Source organism: Saccostrea cucullata, unplaced genomic scaffold (assembly GCF_032062105.1).
Source record: "Saccostrea cucullata isolate Sc308-1 unplaced genomic scaffold, CSIRO_AGI_Scuc_v1 ctg4407, whole genome shotgun sequence".
Classification (NCBI taxonomy): Eukaryota; Metazoa; Mollusca; class Bivalvia; order Ostreida; family Ostreidae; genus Saccostrea; species Saccostrea cuccullata.
The window spans coordinates 85212-103657 of NW_026923504.1; the positions used below are offsets into that span (position 1 = coordinate 85212).

The following is an 18446-nucleotide window of genomic DNA, read 5'->3' on the forward strand; positions in this document are numbered from 1 at the left end:
TTACTACATAATGTATTGGAACCATTTCTGAGATTTTTTCCTCAGTCAAGTAGATGAAAGTTATTGTTAAAATCAAGTCACTAAATTGTGAAATTTCAGAAAAGTTGACCATCTAGATTGGTCTTTATCTTAATCAATTATAAAGTTTATTTTTTCCATGCCTAATACCTCTAAAATTGCCATTTTACAGTATAAATACATATTAGTGCAGATGTATTATCGGTGCAGATAATTTTTCTAGTAAGAAATAGCAATAATAAGATTGGAAGTATGTTTCTTTTGATGTTCTGTCATCAGTTTTTAGTATAATATCCATGCATGGACATCTACAAACATATAAGCGAGTCATGTGTCATTATTTAGCATCGTGCATAATGCTTACAAAATCGGAAAACAGCCATTTCAGCGTTTTTTTTCATAATATGTTGTTGTAAAATCTCATTTTCAGGCCAGTAGGTGTTACAGATAATGTTAATTTTATATCAAAATCACAACATTTGGGAAAGGTGTACTGTCATATTTATGACTGCATGAAATTTAAAAGCTGCACAAAGTCATGCACACTCAAATTAGTTAAATGTATTTATTTTTTTCTTCCATTTTTCTAGCCCAGTGTTGATGTGGCTGTTTTGATAGATGATAGCTACAGAAAGTATGGACACATAAGTAACCAAGATATAGACAAACTTAGACTGAAGTACCGTCTTCGAGTAGTGCAGGTTAGTGTAAACAATATCATACAACCAAAACATATAACTAACCAAGACATAGACAACAAAGACTGAAGTTCTGTCTTCAAATAGTGCAGGCTAGTGAAGACAATATCACACATATAACTGATTTATCATGAAATGCCCAAAATATTTAGCAGTTCAAATTCTTTGAAGTGTAGAATAGAAATTAGATCATATAGATTGTATAAAGTAAGCACTGTTCAGAAAAGGGAAGACTTGCAAATCCAAGACTCTTGATTTTGTTTGTGTGATGTAAGAGTTTCAAATATTATACACCTTGTTAATTTTTTTTTAGCATATTGAGGACAGCACAAAGAAAAATGTACTGAGAAGTGTTCAAACCCACACGTTGTTCAAAGGCAAAGAGCTAGAGGATTTATTTGTTCTGTTCAAGGTAAATGTGATATGTTCACCATAATAAAGGGCAGGTAAGTATGGTATGTGGTTCACACCTCCTTTAGCTTATAAAAGTACTGTGTGTTCACATTGTCAGGTTGATAATTGTCAACAGGGGATGCTTGCTCCTTTTAGGCACCTGATCCCTGCACTTCCGTTAATGCCCTGTTCATGGATATTTGTTGTTTGTGGGTTGAGATTGATCACTGTATGTTATCTTGACCTAATTTAGTATGAGCATAAAAATGTCCCAAATGCAAATTTCAAGTCATTAAGACCAAAAAAAAAATATATGAATTATCAGCCTCTGGACGTTGACGCTGTAACCCTACCAACAACATTGTTAGAAGATATCTGGAGTCGGAAGGAAACAAATTTTTACCACAAGAATTTGAATGTAAATAAAAGTTAATCTTATTGTCAGTAAACTTTTCACATTTTCAACATCTTTTCAAGAACCACTGGGGCAATTTTAACCAAAGATAGTACAGTAAAACTCGGTTATAGCGAAGTCCTTGGGACCTGTGAATTTAATTCGCTATATCCGTAATTCGTTATATCCGTATAATGAATTCGTAGAACCATTATAGCGAATTCGCAATATGCATGTTTTCCTTCAAGTATTACTACCAAATATGTTTGGGAAGCAAATATTACCGTATTTGGCCGAGTATAATACGCATTGATGTAAAATACGCACCCCCCTTTTTGAGTCTGAAACTGAGGGAAAAAAGGCAGTTTGGATGTATTATACGCAAACGAAAAATTTACCAAGCGATGTTCTGAACTTTGAAAATCACGGTAATTTGTTACGAAAATCGGCTCGAGGATAAAGTGTCAAAAATTCACTGAACACATCTTTTTAGGTCACCTGAGTAAACTCAGGTGACCTATTGCTATCTGTTTTCGTCCGTCGTCGTTCGTCGTCCGTCGTTCGTCGTGCGTTAACATTTGAACATTTTCAGCTTCTTCTCTTCAACCACTGAACCAATTTCAACCAAATTTGGCACAAAGCATCTATGGGTGAAGGGGAACAAAAATTGTGAATTTTATGATCCCTGCCCCCCTGGGGCCTGAGGGGTGGGGCCAAAACCACTAAAATTAATGCAATATTTAAAAATCTTCTTCATTACTCCTGGACATCAAGCAGTCAAACTGTTTGCATGATTGTAATCAGCAATGAGTCCTCTACCAAAATTGTGAAATTCATGGCCCTGGGGTCAGGGGTTCTAGTGCTAGGGTGGGGCTAAATAAGTAGGTAGTGAAAATGCATTATTTCTTTGAAAATCTTCTTCTCTGCTCCTGGGTATTAAATAAACCAACTAAGTACATAGTTATGATGAGCAAGAGTGCCTCTACCAAAATTGTGAATTTTATGGCCCCAGGGTCAGGGGTTCTGGTGTTAGGGCGGGGCTCTATTGATTATATAGTGAAAATACATGAATTCTTTGAAAATCTTCTTCTCTGCTCCTGGGTATTAAATAAACTAACTAAGTACATAGTTATGATAAGCAAGAATGCCTCTACCAAAATTGTGAATTTTATGGCCCCAGGGTCAGGGGTTCTTGTTTTAGGTTGGGGCTCTAATGATTATACAGTGAAATGCATGAATTCTTTGAACATCTTATCCTTTGCTCCTGGTTAATATGCTAATGATCTAATTACATATTTAAGGCCAGGATTTATTTTATTTTCAGTTTTACAAACCCTCCGCTCAAGGTTTTGAATTCTAAGAAAAAAATAAAACAATTTTTTTCTTTCCGATGTCAAATTTGAGTCGGGATCAAGATTTCAAATTTACGAACTCGCACTTCCGGTTTTACGATGAAACGGCGGGTAAATAAAGCTAGATCTGAGAAGATAGCTTGGTTTAGTGTAAAATTCATCGATAAGAGTGCCATTCAAAATTTCACCCGTTCAAAGGACAAATAAAATGCTGACGACTTTGTTGCACAATGACATGCTGGTGAGATAATCATGTATTCGTTTCAAAAGTAACTGTAAATTATTTTCCTCCCCCAGGTTTTAAACTGCCCATGGTAGCTATTGCATATTGCCAGGGACATTGTTGTTTAGGTCTCTGTTATAGCTTACAGTCTAAGCATCATTCTTCAGAAAAGGGTTGCTTATGCATCAGATGTAATGAATAAAACTATGGGAGAAGTGAAGTCCATTTGAGGAAGAAATAAACAGTAACCTGAAGAAATAAAAAAAAAATTCAACTATTAAAAGGCAAGAATATACAAATATATACAGGCATGTAGTATCATTTGTATCAGCCAGAAAAATTATTTTACACTTAATTGAAATAATGTTGACCCTACTCCCCAATACTCCCTGTCTGTTTTATGATAGGAATTATAATTTTAGGCATCAAGTAAATTTTAGAACAATGTCTACACATTCACCTAACACATATTAAAAAAATGAAGATATATTGAAAGACTTTTAAAGAATTGATTTTTTAAAATATATTTTGATCAACATCACAAAATTTATATAACTGGCCCAAACTGGCAGATGATGAAATAAGCAATTAAATGTTCTACTTTCCTATTTGTAAGCATTATGTGTTCAGTGGTAAGGAGCCTATTAGGATAGCATAAAAAAAGAATGTACAAATGTTAATAATTGATTTATCAAAAAAGAAAATTTATTTCCTTTTCCTTCGGGACTTTTTTATTCTCATGTTCATAACTAAACCTAAACATAAAAAAAAATGCTGGCCTTATAATGAAGAAAGGGGCCTCTTTCAAAATACATAATTTCAGGGCTGCTGGGTCAGGGGTACCAAGGGGGTACTTTGACTAAAAATAAATTAATGCTTTGAAATCTGCCCTTTGATAAGCAGTGGTGCCTCTTTCAAAATTTGTGAATTTCATGGCTTTTGGCTTAAAACACGAACCAATACAATCGCTGGAAAGTTGTTACATGATACTCAGGTGACCTCTAAGGCCCATGGGCCTCTTGTTTAAAATAAACACTTTATAACTTTCTCTTGATCCTGACATTCCATATCGCAACAATCTTGAGAAAATTATTTATTCATTTATTTCAACAAAGCACAAGATAATGTTGCGTAAAAGTATACTGAAAGGAAAAAGAAACGCAGGGTAGCATAACATTCGAAAACTTTTTGACCGCATGACCGAAAATTACGAAAATTGGTCAGATGAGAAATTTAGTTACTATGCACCAAAATCATTGTTCAGAATTACTCAACCGTAAAATGCATGACGTCATGTAGGGAAAACGGTAAAAAGCCCAAAACACGTGCAATTTGATGACGACGAGTGTGTCAAAAAATTTTGTTGCACCATTTGATGCACCTGAGGTATACACATTGTTTTTCAATATTTAAAGACGATATGAATTCCTTGCAATCTTAGTACAGTTTACGGAAGTTCAGTGGGGTCTGATCTTCGAATTGCCCAATTATTGAAAAAGGCAACAATGGGTAACTAAGCAGTTTCTTGTAAATTTTTCCCCATAAAACTTGTTACCCGTTGTCAGAGAGGGCCTGGAATGGTTTTCAATCAACCGTGACGATGACGTTAACGCGAAACAGAGCCATGTTACGAGCGGGTTATTCGTCCTGCCACCTCTTAAATCGCAATCCTACTACCACAAAAACCGCCTTTTATACAGTAGACTATTCTAGTCATTACATTCACACAAAAAATTAAAGAAAACAATTCTGCGATTTGGTTTTTTGAGCAAGTCAACTTCCTGTTGTGTTCCTCTCACTCGCGCATGCGCGCGTTGCATGACTAAATTTTTGGCGTGGTTACCGATGCCCAATATAGCCAGTGTTTAAAAGATAATTACTCTGATGAATTCCATGCAAAGGAGAAATAACGCTCATGACAGATGTGCAGGAGAGACATTGAAGATAATGAGTGTTTTCGATTTTCACTTTTGGGGGGTATCGTCATATGAGCTTCAATAGCTCAATAATTATTCGACAAAATTAGATGAAATTTTTGTTATATCCTTTTGAAAGATGATTTTAAAAATTAGAATAGAATACTAAAAAAAAATTGAAAGAAAAATAAATTTAATTCACCTAAAAAGTTTACCCTGCGTTTCTTTTTCCTTTCAGTATATTAACAGAATTTTTTTTAAGCATAGTTATGGTGATTTTGAAATAATGTGTCGCCATATTCTTAGATGAAATAATTTTATTTCAACAAAGCATGAGATATTATTGAAAGTTTTAACAGTAATCATATTTAATTTTGGTTCTAGGTAATCATGCTGAAAATTATGTTACAATTTTTTAACAGTACACGAAATTAAATCATCAAAGTATTTATTTAAGAAGACTACGATTTTTTTCTTCTGAATTTTCGCGGATATCTTATTTTCTATAGAGCACCAATAAATGATAACACTTAAGTTTTAGCATAATTCATATTTCATTTGTCAACTCTCAATCATTTAAAAAAGAGGCCGATAAGTATAAGATTAGGTAAAATTACATTTAACAAGTGTTTAATTGTTTAATGTGTCGTAATCAACACATGCTCACACATACTAAAGGTCATAAACCGACCCCCAATTTTTAACAAAGAAAATAATCAAAGCAATTAACAGGACAGTAAATAAACATTGCTCTAACTGTAAAAAAATTGCTTTGGAGTCGATAGACAATTAATTGCCCGGAGGGGTGTTGATAGGTAATTATCATTTGAACAGCACACGTGTGTCACAACATTGGCTTCCTTTCATTGGGACGTATGGAGGGGTGTTTATGTTGCAGCAGATTTTCATTGAGTTATTTAAGACCTAAAATAAATTTTTGTTTTATTGTATTTCATTAAAAATGACTTATTACTAATTGTCTGGCAGATAAGGTGCATGTGCACTATCATTACGGAAGCACGTGACATAGGCATGAGTGAACGTCTAAAAATAACATCGGTAATGGCGGCCTACACGGAGACGATCAACATGCAGCTCAAATTACTTTTAACTTGCTTTTTCATGTTATTTTAGTATCAAAAGATTATGAGAGTGACATTTGTAACAAGCATACCTTCCAACAATAACTTTCCGAAGTTTAAAATATGGTGATAAACAAAAGAAATTGCATATGTCTAGGTAATACTACGGTATGTACGTATGATAGCCGTGTTTCACCTGAAAGAAAAACTTATCAAAATCCCATTGTGATGTACAATACGCATCCCTTTCTCACAGAAATTTATTTTAGGAAAAAAGTGCGTATTGTATTCCCCCAAATACGGTACAAAAATTATCTTCAATAACTAAGGTTTTATTATGAATTGAATTTTATATACGAATGCTAAAAGGAAATAAAGTCTGTTCAACATATCAATTTTTTTTATTATCTTGAGAAGTTTGTTATAAAAGATGTAAATTTTATTATATTTAACCTCAACGGGACTCAAAATCGGTTCGCTATATACGTAAATTTGTTATATCAAAGTTCGTTATAACTGTAAAATTTTACAAAGAGTTGTTACGAATTTTGCCGGGGATCCAGAAAAACTTCGCTATATCCTTGAATTCGCTGTATCCGTGTTCGTACTAAACGAGTTTTACTGTACAGAGCATTCTTGGGTGAAGGGGAGTTAAAATTGTTAAAATGAAGGACCAGACCTTTTACAAGGGAGGTAATCAAGAGAAGATAAAAAAAGGTTGGGGTCATTATGTAAAATATCTTCTTCTTAAGGACCACCGGGCCAGAAAAGCTGGAAGTATCCTGGGGTAGTGTAGTTTCTAAATTGCTAAAATCATGACCTTCAGGGGTAGGGTAGGGCCGCAATAGGGAAATTAAGTTTTCATGAAATTATATAGGAAATTTTCTTTGAAAATCTCCTCAAGAACCACTGGACCAGAAAAGTGGAAGCATCCTGGGGTAGTGGAGATTTTAAACTGTTCAAATCATTGCCCCAGGATGTCTGACAGGGCCACTGTATTCGAATGCAATTTTTACATTGAAATATCTAGGAAAAAATATTTTAAAATATTCCTCTCAAGAACTACTGGATCAGAAGAGCTGAAACTTATGTAGGAACATCCTGGGACAGTGTAGATTTTAAATTATTCAAATCATGACCCCTAGGGGTAGTGTGGGACCACAATAGGTATTACAAATTTGAAAATCAGGTTATGAACAGCAGAGCCAAAGTTACTAAGTTGAGTGATGTGACCCATGGGCCTCTCATTTAAAGATTGCCCAAACATAAAAAGAATTATCTGCAGTTATAGTCATAAGTTAATTTGTAAAACATGGGCCGAGATATACATTTTGCCAATAAAATTAAGGTACATTTATTCTTATATAATAATTACAGAAAGAAAACAATATAAATTATGAAGTCTCGAGGTGCTAATTTAATTATACGTTGAGCTTTTATTACTGGGAGTATGTGCAGTAGGACACAGACAAATAAGAGTTGTTATCGTAAAGGCCGTGTCACTATGTCACGATTTTTGCCACAATAACCCACTAAATACTGTAACTAATACGTTTTTTTCTTGAACTGATTTTACCTATTCTGAAATGTATGGAAAAATTTGGGCAAAGGGAAACAAAAACTGTAACTTTAATTACTTCTTTCTGTCTTGGAACCTGAGGTACTGTGGACCATGTCCTGACACATTAATGATCATAGTATTCAGAAAATAGATAATTATTTTTCATGGCTTGAACTTGCAGTCAATCTGTATATGTTTAATGAACCCCCTCTATCTAAGCCGTGAACTTCTTGAGTTATGTTTCAAGCCTTAGAGTACATGTTTGTCCAAGTGAATTAGAGATAGAAAATGGATTAATTTTTAGTCAAAAGCCTGGGTTTTGTCATGTTGAAAAAGGTGAGACAAAAGCAAATTTTCTCCCCCCCCCCCCCCCCCCCCCAATTCTTCTCTGGATTCTTGTGTGACCGCCAAGTCAGTAATTCAACATTTTTTGTTTACAGGAGGAGTATTTGACCTCATGTTACTGGAGGACTAGTCAACAACCAGCTGACATGGGAGACAAATTTGACCCCTCCCGACCTTACTATGAGATGTACAAGGTGGATTTTGAGCAGTTCAAAACCATGTACCTATCTCTCTCTCCTTGGGCCTCAGGACAAAGAGCAGGCCACTTAGCTCTCAGGACATTTAAGGTATCTAACTAATTGCTAGAGCTTCCATAAATTTGATCTGATACCATAACTTTGGTCTGTTGCCATCCTCTTGCAGTATCTTATGGTTCTTTCATGGAGAACTTTCTATCCTTTTTTTTAGTTTCTGGATGATAATAAAGACAACATGATAAACTTCAGGGAGTTTGTTTACGTGCTTGGTGTCATATGTAAAGGGGACATAACTCAGAAGCTGAAGCTGCTCTATCTCCTTCATCAGTTACCTCCCCATGAATTGGAGAGCATGCCTACTTCACCCCCAGTGTCTCCAGCTAGTACAAAGACAGGTAACCAATCAGTGCACATGTAACAAACTTCATGGGGCAAAAAACTACCAAATGAATTGTACTTAAGGCCAAAAAAAAATAATCAATAGTTTCTCAGGCACCGCCGCATCAGTTCAAAAACGGCCGCATTGATCAATTTTATTGACATATTGAAAAGGGAAATAACTCAATTTTCTATTTTTCAAAGTTGAAAAAGTAAATCGAGTTATTCCCCTTTTCATAATTGCTAGGATAGACGTTTATATATAAGAAAAACAATATATTTCCTATAAATTTACAGTATTTTTTAAATTAAATTTTAAATAAATGATTGGAATAACATTAATAAAAGTTGAATACATATTATAACTAATTTCAGAGACAAAAATTAATAATTAGTATGAATTATCATTTTTATGAACAAATGGCTTAAAAAGGTGAAAAACCTGCTTCAAAAAAAAAAAAAGGCCTGCCTGCTGCATTGAATTTTGAATTCTTTGGCCTGAGAAACTATTGATTAATTTTTTTTGACCTAAAACTATTTCTGAAATATCATGAGCAGTAAAGTTACAAAGTGTTGTTTATGTCAAAAAGGTACTGTAGATCACTTAATTTTTGCGACACCTTATTTTCGCGAGATAGTCATTGACTCCTTATTAGCGAGACAAAATTTTCACGAATTGTGGTCATTGCTCTAAATAATCTTAAGGAATTCTATAATACGCGAGAATGAAATTTTTGCATTCTGTCTGGCGTAATTACGCGAAAATAAAGTTCTCGGGAATAAAAAGTAATGTACAGTAATTATTTTATTTTCTTTGAATTAAATTAAGTAATCACTGTTGTATTTTTTGATTTCATGATGTGATCAATCGATTGGCTTGCCTGATAATTTGCATAAACGCCGAAGGGGCTTATGCATAAATTATCATTTAAGCCAATCAATTGATCATCGTCATGAAATTGAAAAATCTGAAGTTATTCCTTATCTTTACATGGTATTGATTCTGCCAATCCACATTCTAGAAGCCCCACTTCTTGTCTCTGTTCCGCCCTGCACGTGATTTTTTTTTTTAACTGTGCCTATAGATGAACCAGTACATAGATGGAGAAATAAAGTACATTAACTATTTGTAATTATTTCTCAAACAAAGACATTGGAAATGTAAATATTATGATGTCAACTATGAAGTGTTGTAGCATTCAATAGTATAAATGTTTTAGATAAAGGTATCGAAATCCCTTTCTGAAAAATATTTACTGAAACATTATTTTATATGTAGCTCATTTGTCATGATTTGTTATTTGTTTAATATAATATCATGAAATGCAGAATTAGAGTTTATAAAATCTTTACGCAATAATTTAAAAATAATTTCAACTGTAGGTAATTAGTGATGCCGCACATAATTTTAAAAAAATAAATTAGTTAAAACACATGACACCAACTATGTACTGTACAAAAGTTATGTAAGAAATGGTTACAATGTTTCTGCTATCCCTGGAGAATTCCCCTTAATAAGTGTAAACCTTACTGCAGATCAAGTTTCGTGAATGTTTTTTTTTTTACATTTAAAATTAAATTGAGATTGTGATGATGTATTATAGAGAGTCCAGAGAATGCCATGGAGGCTACAGATTTCTTTGACAGTGATACCAGCTCAATGGATGCCCTACAAGATGGTCAGTATTAAAAAGAGACATATAGCAATCATCACAGGAATAATTATTGATCATCCATCCTTCAGGACCTCAATATCATTTCTATAGTTTTAGTATGGAATAATTCAGTGTTTTGAATTCAATATGATGATTTAGGTACTTCCTAAGTACAACAAAACTCGGTTATAGCGAAGTCCTAGGGACCTGTGAATTTAATTTGCTATATCCTTAATTCGTTATAACCGTAACGAATTCGTAAAACCAAATAGAGCGAATTCGCAATATGCAGGTTTTCCTTCAAGTATTACTATCAAGTATGTTAGGGAAGCAAATATTCCAAAACATACCTTCAATAACTAAGGTTTTATTGTGAATTGAATTTTATATACAATTCCATGAACAAAAATAAGTCAGTTCAATTTATTAAATTTTGAGATCTTTGAAAGTTCGTTATAAAAGATGTAAATTTCATTATATTCAACTTCAATGAGACCCAAAATCAGTTCGCTATATCTGTAAATTCGTTATATCAGAGTTCGTTATAACCGTAAAATTTTACAAAGATTTGTTAAGAATTTTGCCGGGGACCCAGAAAAACTTCGCTATATCCGTGAATTCACTATATTGTTCGTACTAAACAAGTTTTACTGTACAATTTTCACATGGCCCAGAGAGCATTTGGTGAATATTGAACTATCATTGTAGCTTAATTATTGTATCCCCCAAAGAAACTTTGTTTTAATTATGTTTATTTAAGGAATCACTCTTTAGTTTGTTGGGTATGTCAGGGCATTAACTCATAATAACTGAGAATTTGTCTAGATAAGTTTGTTGGGTATGCCAATTTTAAGGCATCAACTATAGTTGGTAATCTTTCTAGTTTGTTGGGAATGCCAGGGTATCAACTATAGTTGATGATTTGCATAACGGGCATGTTATGCATAAGTAATCCCATGTTTCCAACTACCGTTGATGTTGCTGGCATATATACTAGACAGTAATTCCTTATACATGTATTTCCATTTCATTGTGATATAAGATTTTAAAGTTAGATTATACATGTAAAATGTTGTCTAATAGATTTAAATTAGACAGACACACAAGATTTACATGCAAATTATTCCTTAGCTCATGACCTTTCACCTGGCGAAATTTACACTCCTGTTTAATGACTTTTAAAGAAATCAACTCCCCTAACTTTCAAAGAGTTATCACAGAGAAAAATAATGGAAATTGTATGCAATATGGTACGTTGTTGTCACATTTTCTGAAATGAATATGTAAAAAAAAAACTGAAACATGTATCACACATCAGACTTAGGGTAGGCAAAATTGAGTCATCTAAGTGGAGTAAAACATGATTGTATATTTGAGTCTACTTTAAAGTTTCATAAGTTTTCATTTGGAATAATACCTTTACGTTTTTTTTTTTGGTTTTTTTTTCTGCTACAGAAATAACTCTACCTGGGGATCCTATTACAGAAGAAAAAGATGAGGAAAAGAAGGAAGAATTAGAATCAGAAGCCAGTGCAGAAGACCAACCCCAGTCTGAGGCTGCTAGTCAGGAAAAGGACAGCAATAAGACAGACACACAGGGAGCAGAGAGTGGTGGATCCAAGATTGTGGGGAGTGGGCCCTCAGGTGATGAGGGATTGGATATTATACAGAAGTCTGTAGAGGGAGGCACAGCCCAGAAAGGTAATGGTCAATTAAAAAGTAGAAGCATATAACAAAGAAAATTAATTACTGGTAAAGTGTTATCATGAAAATACATGGTCTTCATTAGGGTTTGATTTTATTGAATTGCAGCCTACAAATTAGACTGTGAAATCATCATTTTTTTTTGGGGGGGGGGGGGTGGTAAATGTTTGTGGATTTTGTGGTTATCATCCACAAATTTATAATTCCACGAACAATTATTTTGTCAATATATTTATTCTTTGAATATTAGGTACCCATGAAATTTAATTGAATAACATGGTAATCAAGTTCGATTTTGCCGTACAATTTTCCTATTTTTAATATTTTTCATTTATATTCTTGCTTACTTATGAAAAATATACTCATAGAGATTACTTTGAACATTCAAATAATCATAAAAACATATGAATAAGTGAATTTTAATACCTTTATATATTTAAGGAATCACTGTCTTGTTAGTGTAGTATGCCAGGGCATCAACAATAATGGGAAACATGGGATACTTTGCATAACGGGTGAGCCCGTTATGCATAAATTATCCCATGTTTCCAACTATCGTTGATGTCCCTGGCATACTATACTAAGTAGACAGTGATTCCTTATATTTCCATTTCATTGTTAAATGAAATTGTAGATTTAGACTTTAAAAATGTAGACTAATTGATTTAAATTACACGAGGACTCCCATGCCAATTTCAACAGTCCTCACCCACTGACGTCAAACACAAAGGCAGCCGCATGAGATTTACATGCATATGTGGCCTCCTTAGCATCAGACACAGAGACAGATGCGCACAAGATTTGCATGCGTATTAGGCCTCCTTAGCTCCTGACCTATCGACCTGCCTAATTTACATTCCAGCAGAATTATCAAGAGATAAAATCCCCTAACTTTCAAAGAGTTATCACAGAGAAAAAAATTAGAAATGGAAATATTATATAATCACTGTGAATGCACTGACACAGTCCTAACTAAACAGACTTGGCTGTCATTACATCACAATGGTTAAAAACACGCTTCTTATATTATGACGTCACATTCTACGTAACTTCAGTGCAACTGAACGCTGTGTCGTTTGATATGATTTTCCGCCGATGCGCTTTCGTGTCGATATCACAAAAGGAGGAATATCACTTGACGTCCTTTCAGCCAATGAAAATTATGAAAATAATCTTCTTATTTAATATTAAATATTATTATCGAGCTTCAGAACATTGACACATGCATGCACAAAATATTGTGTATCATATTATTGTAGAATTAATATGGCATGTTGGTTTATCTTATTATCAATTTGTTAACAGGCTTTTACACATGAGTCATAACACGTATCTTAATTTTTAGTTTATAAATACGTAATTCTTGAATTTTGGTTCAGGTACAGTATAGCATATTTTTTCTTCAAATTTATCCAAATATTTTGTTTAATCATATCAAAATAATGCTTGGAATGAGAAGGTTATAAAGAAATATACACTAGCAGTTCTTGATTAGAATTTTTTTTTCATCAATGATAAAATAATAAAATTCCATTCTTTTTCAAGAACGAAAAAAAGCTTACAATCCATCAGTTATAGCTGTTCAGTATCAGGTCTTTTTAATTTAAACATTTTGTTTGCGTCTGTATTGGAAAGCAGGGGAATTTCCTCTTTTATCAGTGTCAATCTGTTGTGCAAACTGAGCAATTTGATAAGGTTAAAATAAATAATGTTTCGTAACATCACATGTACATGCACACCATCTAACAATGAAAAGTTTGAGGGAAACGTGTCTGCTTTACTGTCTGGATAAATAATGAAATACAGATTCATGAAATAACTCCATTTTATACTTATTTGTTTGAAAGAATGATATTTCTCTGAGTGTCCAGTGAGAAATTTAAATTGACTAAGTAATGAAGGAATCCATATATGTTAACCTCCAGTTTGATGACCATTGGGAGATATATGTAACTCTTGCTAAAATTGTTTGCTTTGAAACCTGTCTGTATTCATTCTTTTGAGCACAGATTTCTTTGGAAACCTTAATCCAAATGAAAAAAAGCTGCAACAAAGTCAAACAAATAAAATCACCAAGATGGAAAGAAAAATAAAAGAATTAGGTTAAGATTATGCAAAAGAACTGAATTTGTAGTAAGAAAGCAAGATTATTTATAAAAAATTCAGAAACAAAAATTGCTTAATTAGGAAGCCCTATATTATGGTCTATTTCCTTATGAAACATTTTTCATAATGGTTTCTGTATTTTATTGTTTTCTTTTTAGAAGCAGAGCTTCAAGAGAATTTAAAGAAGGTATATGCAAAGAAAAAGGAACTTAACAGAAGTGACAGTAAAGCGGAGTTCAAGGATGTACCCAGAATGTCTCAGGTGAGTCTGTAAGACTGTAATCTAGGTCAGATTAATTAACTAATGTAAATCTGTGCTTTAGGTCAAGGTTAATTAACTAATGTAAATCTGTGCTCTAGGTCAAGGTTAATTAACTAATGTAAATCTGTTCTCTAGGTCAAGGCTAATTACCTAATGTTATTTGTGCTCTGGGTCAGGGCTATTTAACAAGTAAATCTGGACATTAAGTCAATGCTCATTACCTTCTTAAATTGAGTTGCTAGGTCAAGGCTAACTACTTACATAAATTTAGGCGCTAGGTCAAGGCAAATCACATGAACCTAATGTAAATTTGGGCTCTATGTGAAAGTTTTCAATCTACTGTCTATCTGTTTAAGGTCAAGGTTGTCCCCCATTGTTTGTCTGCATGTCATGCCAAAGTTTTCAACCTATTGTCATTCTGTAAAACAGTTCAAGGTTTAGATTCTACATGAAGTTTCTTTGCACTAGGTAAAGGCTGGCAACCCATTGTTAGTTTATTCAGCCATTCAAGGTTGACAGCCCATGTCAGTCTGTAGATCAGGTCAAGGCTAACTACCCTAGTCAGGGTTGTCAACCCTATGTCAGTTTAATCATCATGTCAAGGTTGTCAACCCAGTTTCAGTTTATTTATCAGGTCAAGGTCAACCTATTGTCAGTTTAATTATTAGGTCAAGGTTGTCAACCCAATGTCAATTTGCAGACTGTGCACTAGATCAGGGTTTTCAATCAAATATATATTTTCATACCAGTTAGACCAATTAATTTATGCATGTCTGTGCCTGTATGAAGGTTGTACACCTGTACACCCAATGTAAGTATGTAAACTAGCTCAAGAAATACAACCCAATGTCATTTTATATTTTGTAGTGACCTTGCAAGGACATTATTAAAGCATCAGTTTGTTCACATGTTTAGTGCTCAAGGATATAAGTTTTTCATAATCAACAGGATGAAAGCTAACAATATAAAGTTTTAACATATTATTCTCACTGTGGTTGAAGGCCCCTTCGATCTTTCAATGCATTTGTACATGTATGATTAATCTTTGTTTCTCATTTTGAAACTTCTTGTTGACAGCATAGACCTGCTATAGGTCTATGTTGACAGCCATTATAATTTGAGATTAAGTGAAAACTGTTAATTAATAGAAATTACATTAAAATATGCAGTTAATGATACATGTATAACAATTTTGTTTGTTCTTTTCAGGCTCAGTTTATCGACTTGTGGAGAACACTTTATGACCTTTTTTCGGATAATGATCAGGAACAACAACTTTATCATTCCATTGCATCTGTTGGGACGTTGTTATTAGAAATGGGAGAAGTTGGTAAAAGATTCTACCTCCAGAAGTCAGTTTCAGAGAGCAGTACAGGAGAGACCAGCTCCACGGGACTAGAGGGTCTGACAGAGGAAGTAGAGAAGCTCAAAATGGACCAATCACAGAGCTTGTCTGATGAGAGCAAGGAACCTGTAAAGGAGGAGACATGTTCGACTCAAATGGACAGCACAAAACCTGAAGAGGGATCCTCACCATACACCAGAAACTCATATTCTAAACCTGACTCTGATTGGTCAATTAGTTTTGAGCAGATGGTTGCATCTTTGCTAACAGAACAGCCATTAGTCACCTTTTTTGAGAAACAAGTGGATGTATCTGAGGCTGTGTCAAAAATGAGAAACCGTAGGCTCATAACAAGACAATCTAGTCACTTTCCAGAAAAGAAAAAATAATATGTATACACAAAATTTTACATGTATACACAAAATTTTAGGGTAGAGCATTCTTACATTGGGTCAGGTAAATGTAGACATTGCCTCAATCTATTTTACATCAGGCAATGTAAATTTACCAGCCATTAGTCACCTTTTTTGAGAAACAAGTGGATGTATCTGAGGCTGTGTCAAAAATGAGAAACCGTAGGCTCATAACAAGACAATCTAGTCACTTTCCAGAAAAGAAAAAATAATATGTATACACAAAATTTTACATGTATACACAAAATTTTAGGGTAGAGCATTCTTACATTGGGGTCAGGTAAATGTAGACATTGCCTCAATCTATTTTACATCAGGCAATGTAAATTTACCAGGTTAATTAAAAATATTTAAAATTAAGTAATTTTAATTAATTAATAATTTTAGGGGTACTGATCTGTGTTTTCCATTGCATGCATGCAATTTTACTGCTATATCGCCTTAAGATGTACACTGAATGTGCAATAAACATTTGTATATGTGGGCATTTAAAATGTCATTGAAATTTCAAATGGCAATAGAAACCACTGATAGTTTAAATAGATGATGGTGTTTAATTATCTTATATCATGATATCAAAATATTATTGAATGATGGTTAACATGTGAAGCTTTAGGTTATTGTTCCTTATTTTTTGTTCCCAATTATTTTCAAAAAGTAGAACATGTTTTATTAAGGAGATTTTGTGTTTGATAGGATATTGAGTTTGGATATATATCTAAACTTTACTTTGACTTTAGTTAAGGAAGAGACATAAATGTGATTATGAAGAGTGCTTTACAAGTAAGAATAAAACTTAATAAGGTTTTAATGAATGTTTTTATGATACTTTCTACACCTTAAGTAAAATACACAAAAAATCGCCCTAAGCACAATAGAGAAAACCATGTCTAAAGAAACTCTTGTTCCTTATTCAGAGGTTGCAGTAATCTTTTGCAGGGGAAAACAAGTTAGCTTCAGCTTGAAAATGTTTTGTGTTTTGTACCACTCAGATGTTTGCTTCAAACTTGTGGGATTTGTTTTTGGAAATTGTATATATATTTGCTAGATGAATGAAACTACTTTGTTCTTCTTACATATTTTTTCACCATTTGATTTATACTTTTAAAGTTTCATTACTAGATAAACATTTTCATGACTCAATCAGACATAACTGGCTCAACAAGATGTATACATTTTTTTAGACTGCCTGTACATATAAATGCACTCATGGTTTTTCTTGAGATTTTGCAGTATACTTGCTCTCTTACAGTGTGACTGACAGTCACTGAAGTATTTTATGTGTCCAAGTAGACTTCATTCTTCCACCAAAACAAATGAGTTTATTCTCTCCATTTGTTGGTTGTCTTAAGCCTTTTGCTTCATGCAATTTTCATTCAATATAAAATACTTATTTTCAAAATATTGATATTTGTCTATATGGCTATTCTCAATATACCATATGGCAGTGGTTAATGCATTGTTTTGTCTGTGAAAATTTTATTAGAATTATCTGTACATGGACATGTATCTATGAATGTTTTAAATGTTTTGGGGATGAATAATGTACATGCACATGCAAAATTTATAAGTGATAAGTAAAAACCTATTGTGCAATATTAGTGGGTGTAAAACATCACAAAATAAATCAAAGTTTATCGAGTTTGGTTTTATCTCTTTTGTGTATATAATCAAATTTCATGCTTTATTCTTACAAATGAACATTTTTTAATTCGCAATTCATTTTAATTAATGAGACTTCTTCATATTCAACTTGAAGAGTTGGCTATTTTCGTATTTTTTATGAAGAATTCTGCCTGCGATGTCTTATTGGACCTCCAATATGCCCAAGGATCACAGCAGGTCCATGGACCTCAAAGCTCACCTGAGTTTTTTCTTTGGATTTCCAAAATGAGTTTTATATTCCCATGAAAAATACAGAACCTATATTAGAACCTCTAACTCTTAGGGTCTCTGAATCTATACAACTTTGGGATGCTTCAATATTAATATGATCAGTTTCACCTCTCAGTTTTAATTAACGAGGCCGAATCTAATTCGAGTACGTATGACTTTGCGCAGTTTTTTTTATTTTCATGCAGTCATAAGTGTGACAGTACACCTTTCCCAAATATTGTGATTTTAATGTAAAATTAACATTATTTGTACCGCATACCGGTCTGAAAATGTGATTTTACGACAATAATTAGTTTAAAAAAAAAAAAAAAACCCCGCTGAAATGGCGCTAACGACGTCACTGTTTTCCGATTTTGTAAGCAATGCACGACACTGAAGAATCATGACTCGCGTATATGTTCGTAGTCGTCCGTGGATATTGTACTAAAAACTTATAACAGAACATCAAAGGACGCTTTATAATCCGCGAAGCTGATTATAAAAAAGCGTAAACTAACCCAAACCATAT

The 18446-nt window shown here is 33.4% G+C and overlaps 1 protein-coding gene across 1 annotated transcript in view; it reads left to right on the forward strand.

The window, feature by feature from the left end:
* Positions 1–17683, forward strand: part of LOC134264170 (TBC1 domain family member 9-like) — a gene marked incomplete at its 5' end in the record, with an annotated part of 102277 nt that extends 84594 nt beyond the window's left edge. Inside the window, 8 exons of the mRNA XM_062746469.1 lie at positions 609–719; positions 1030–1128; positions 8078–8269; positions 8391–8574; positions 10162–10236; positions 11668–11913; positions 14181–14284; positions 15494–17683. Of these exons, the coding sequence (XP_062602453.1) occupies positions 609–719; positions 1030–1128; positions 8078–8269; positions 8391–8574; positions 10162–10236; positions 11668–11913; positions 14181–14284; positions 15494–16018 (1536 nt within the window). The remainder of the gene's footprint in view (positions 1–608; positions 720–1029; positions 1129–8077; positions 8270–8390; positions 8575–10161; positions 10237–11667; positions 11914–14180; positions 14285–15493) is intronic.
* Between the last annotated feature and the right edge of the window lie 763 nt (positions 17684–18446).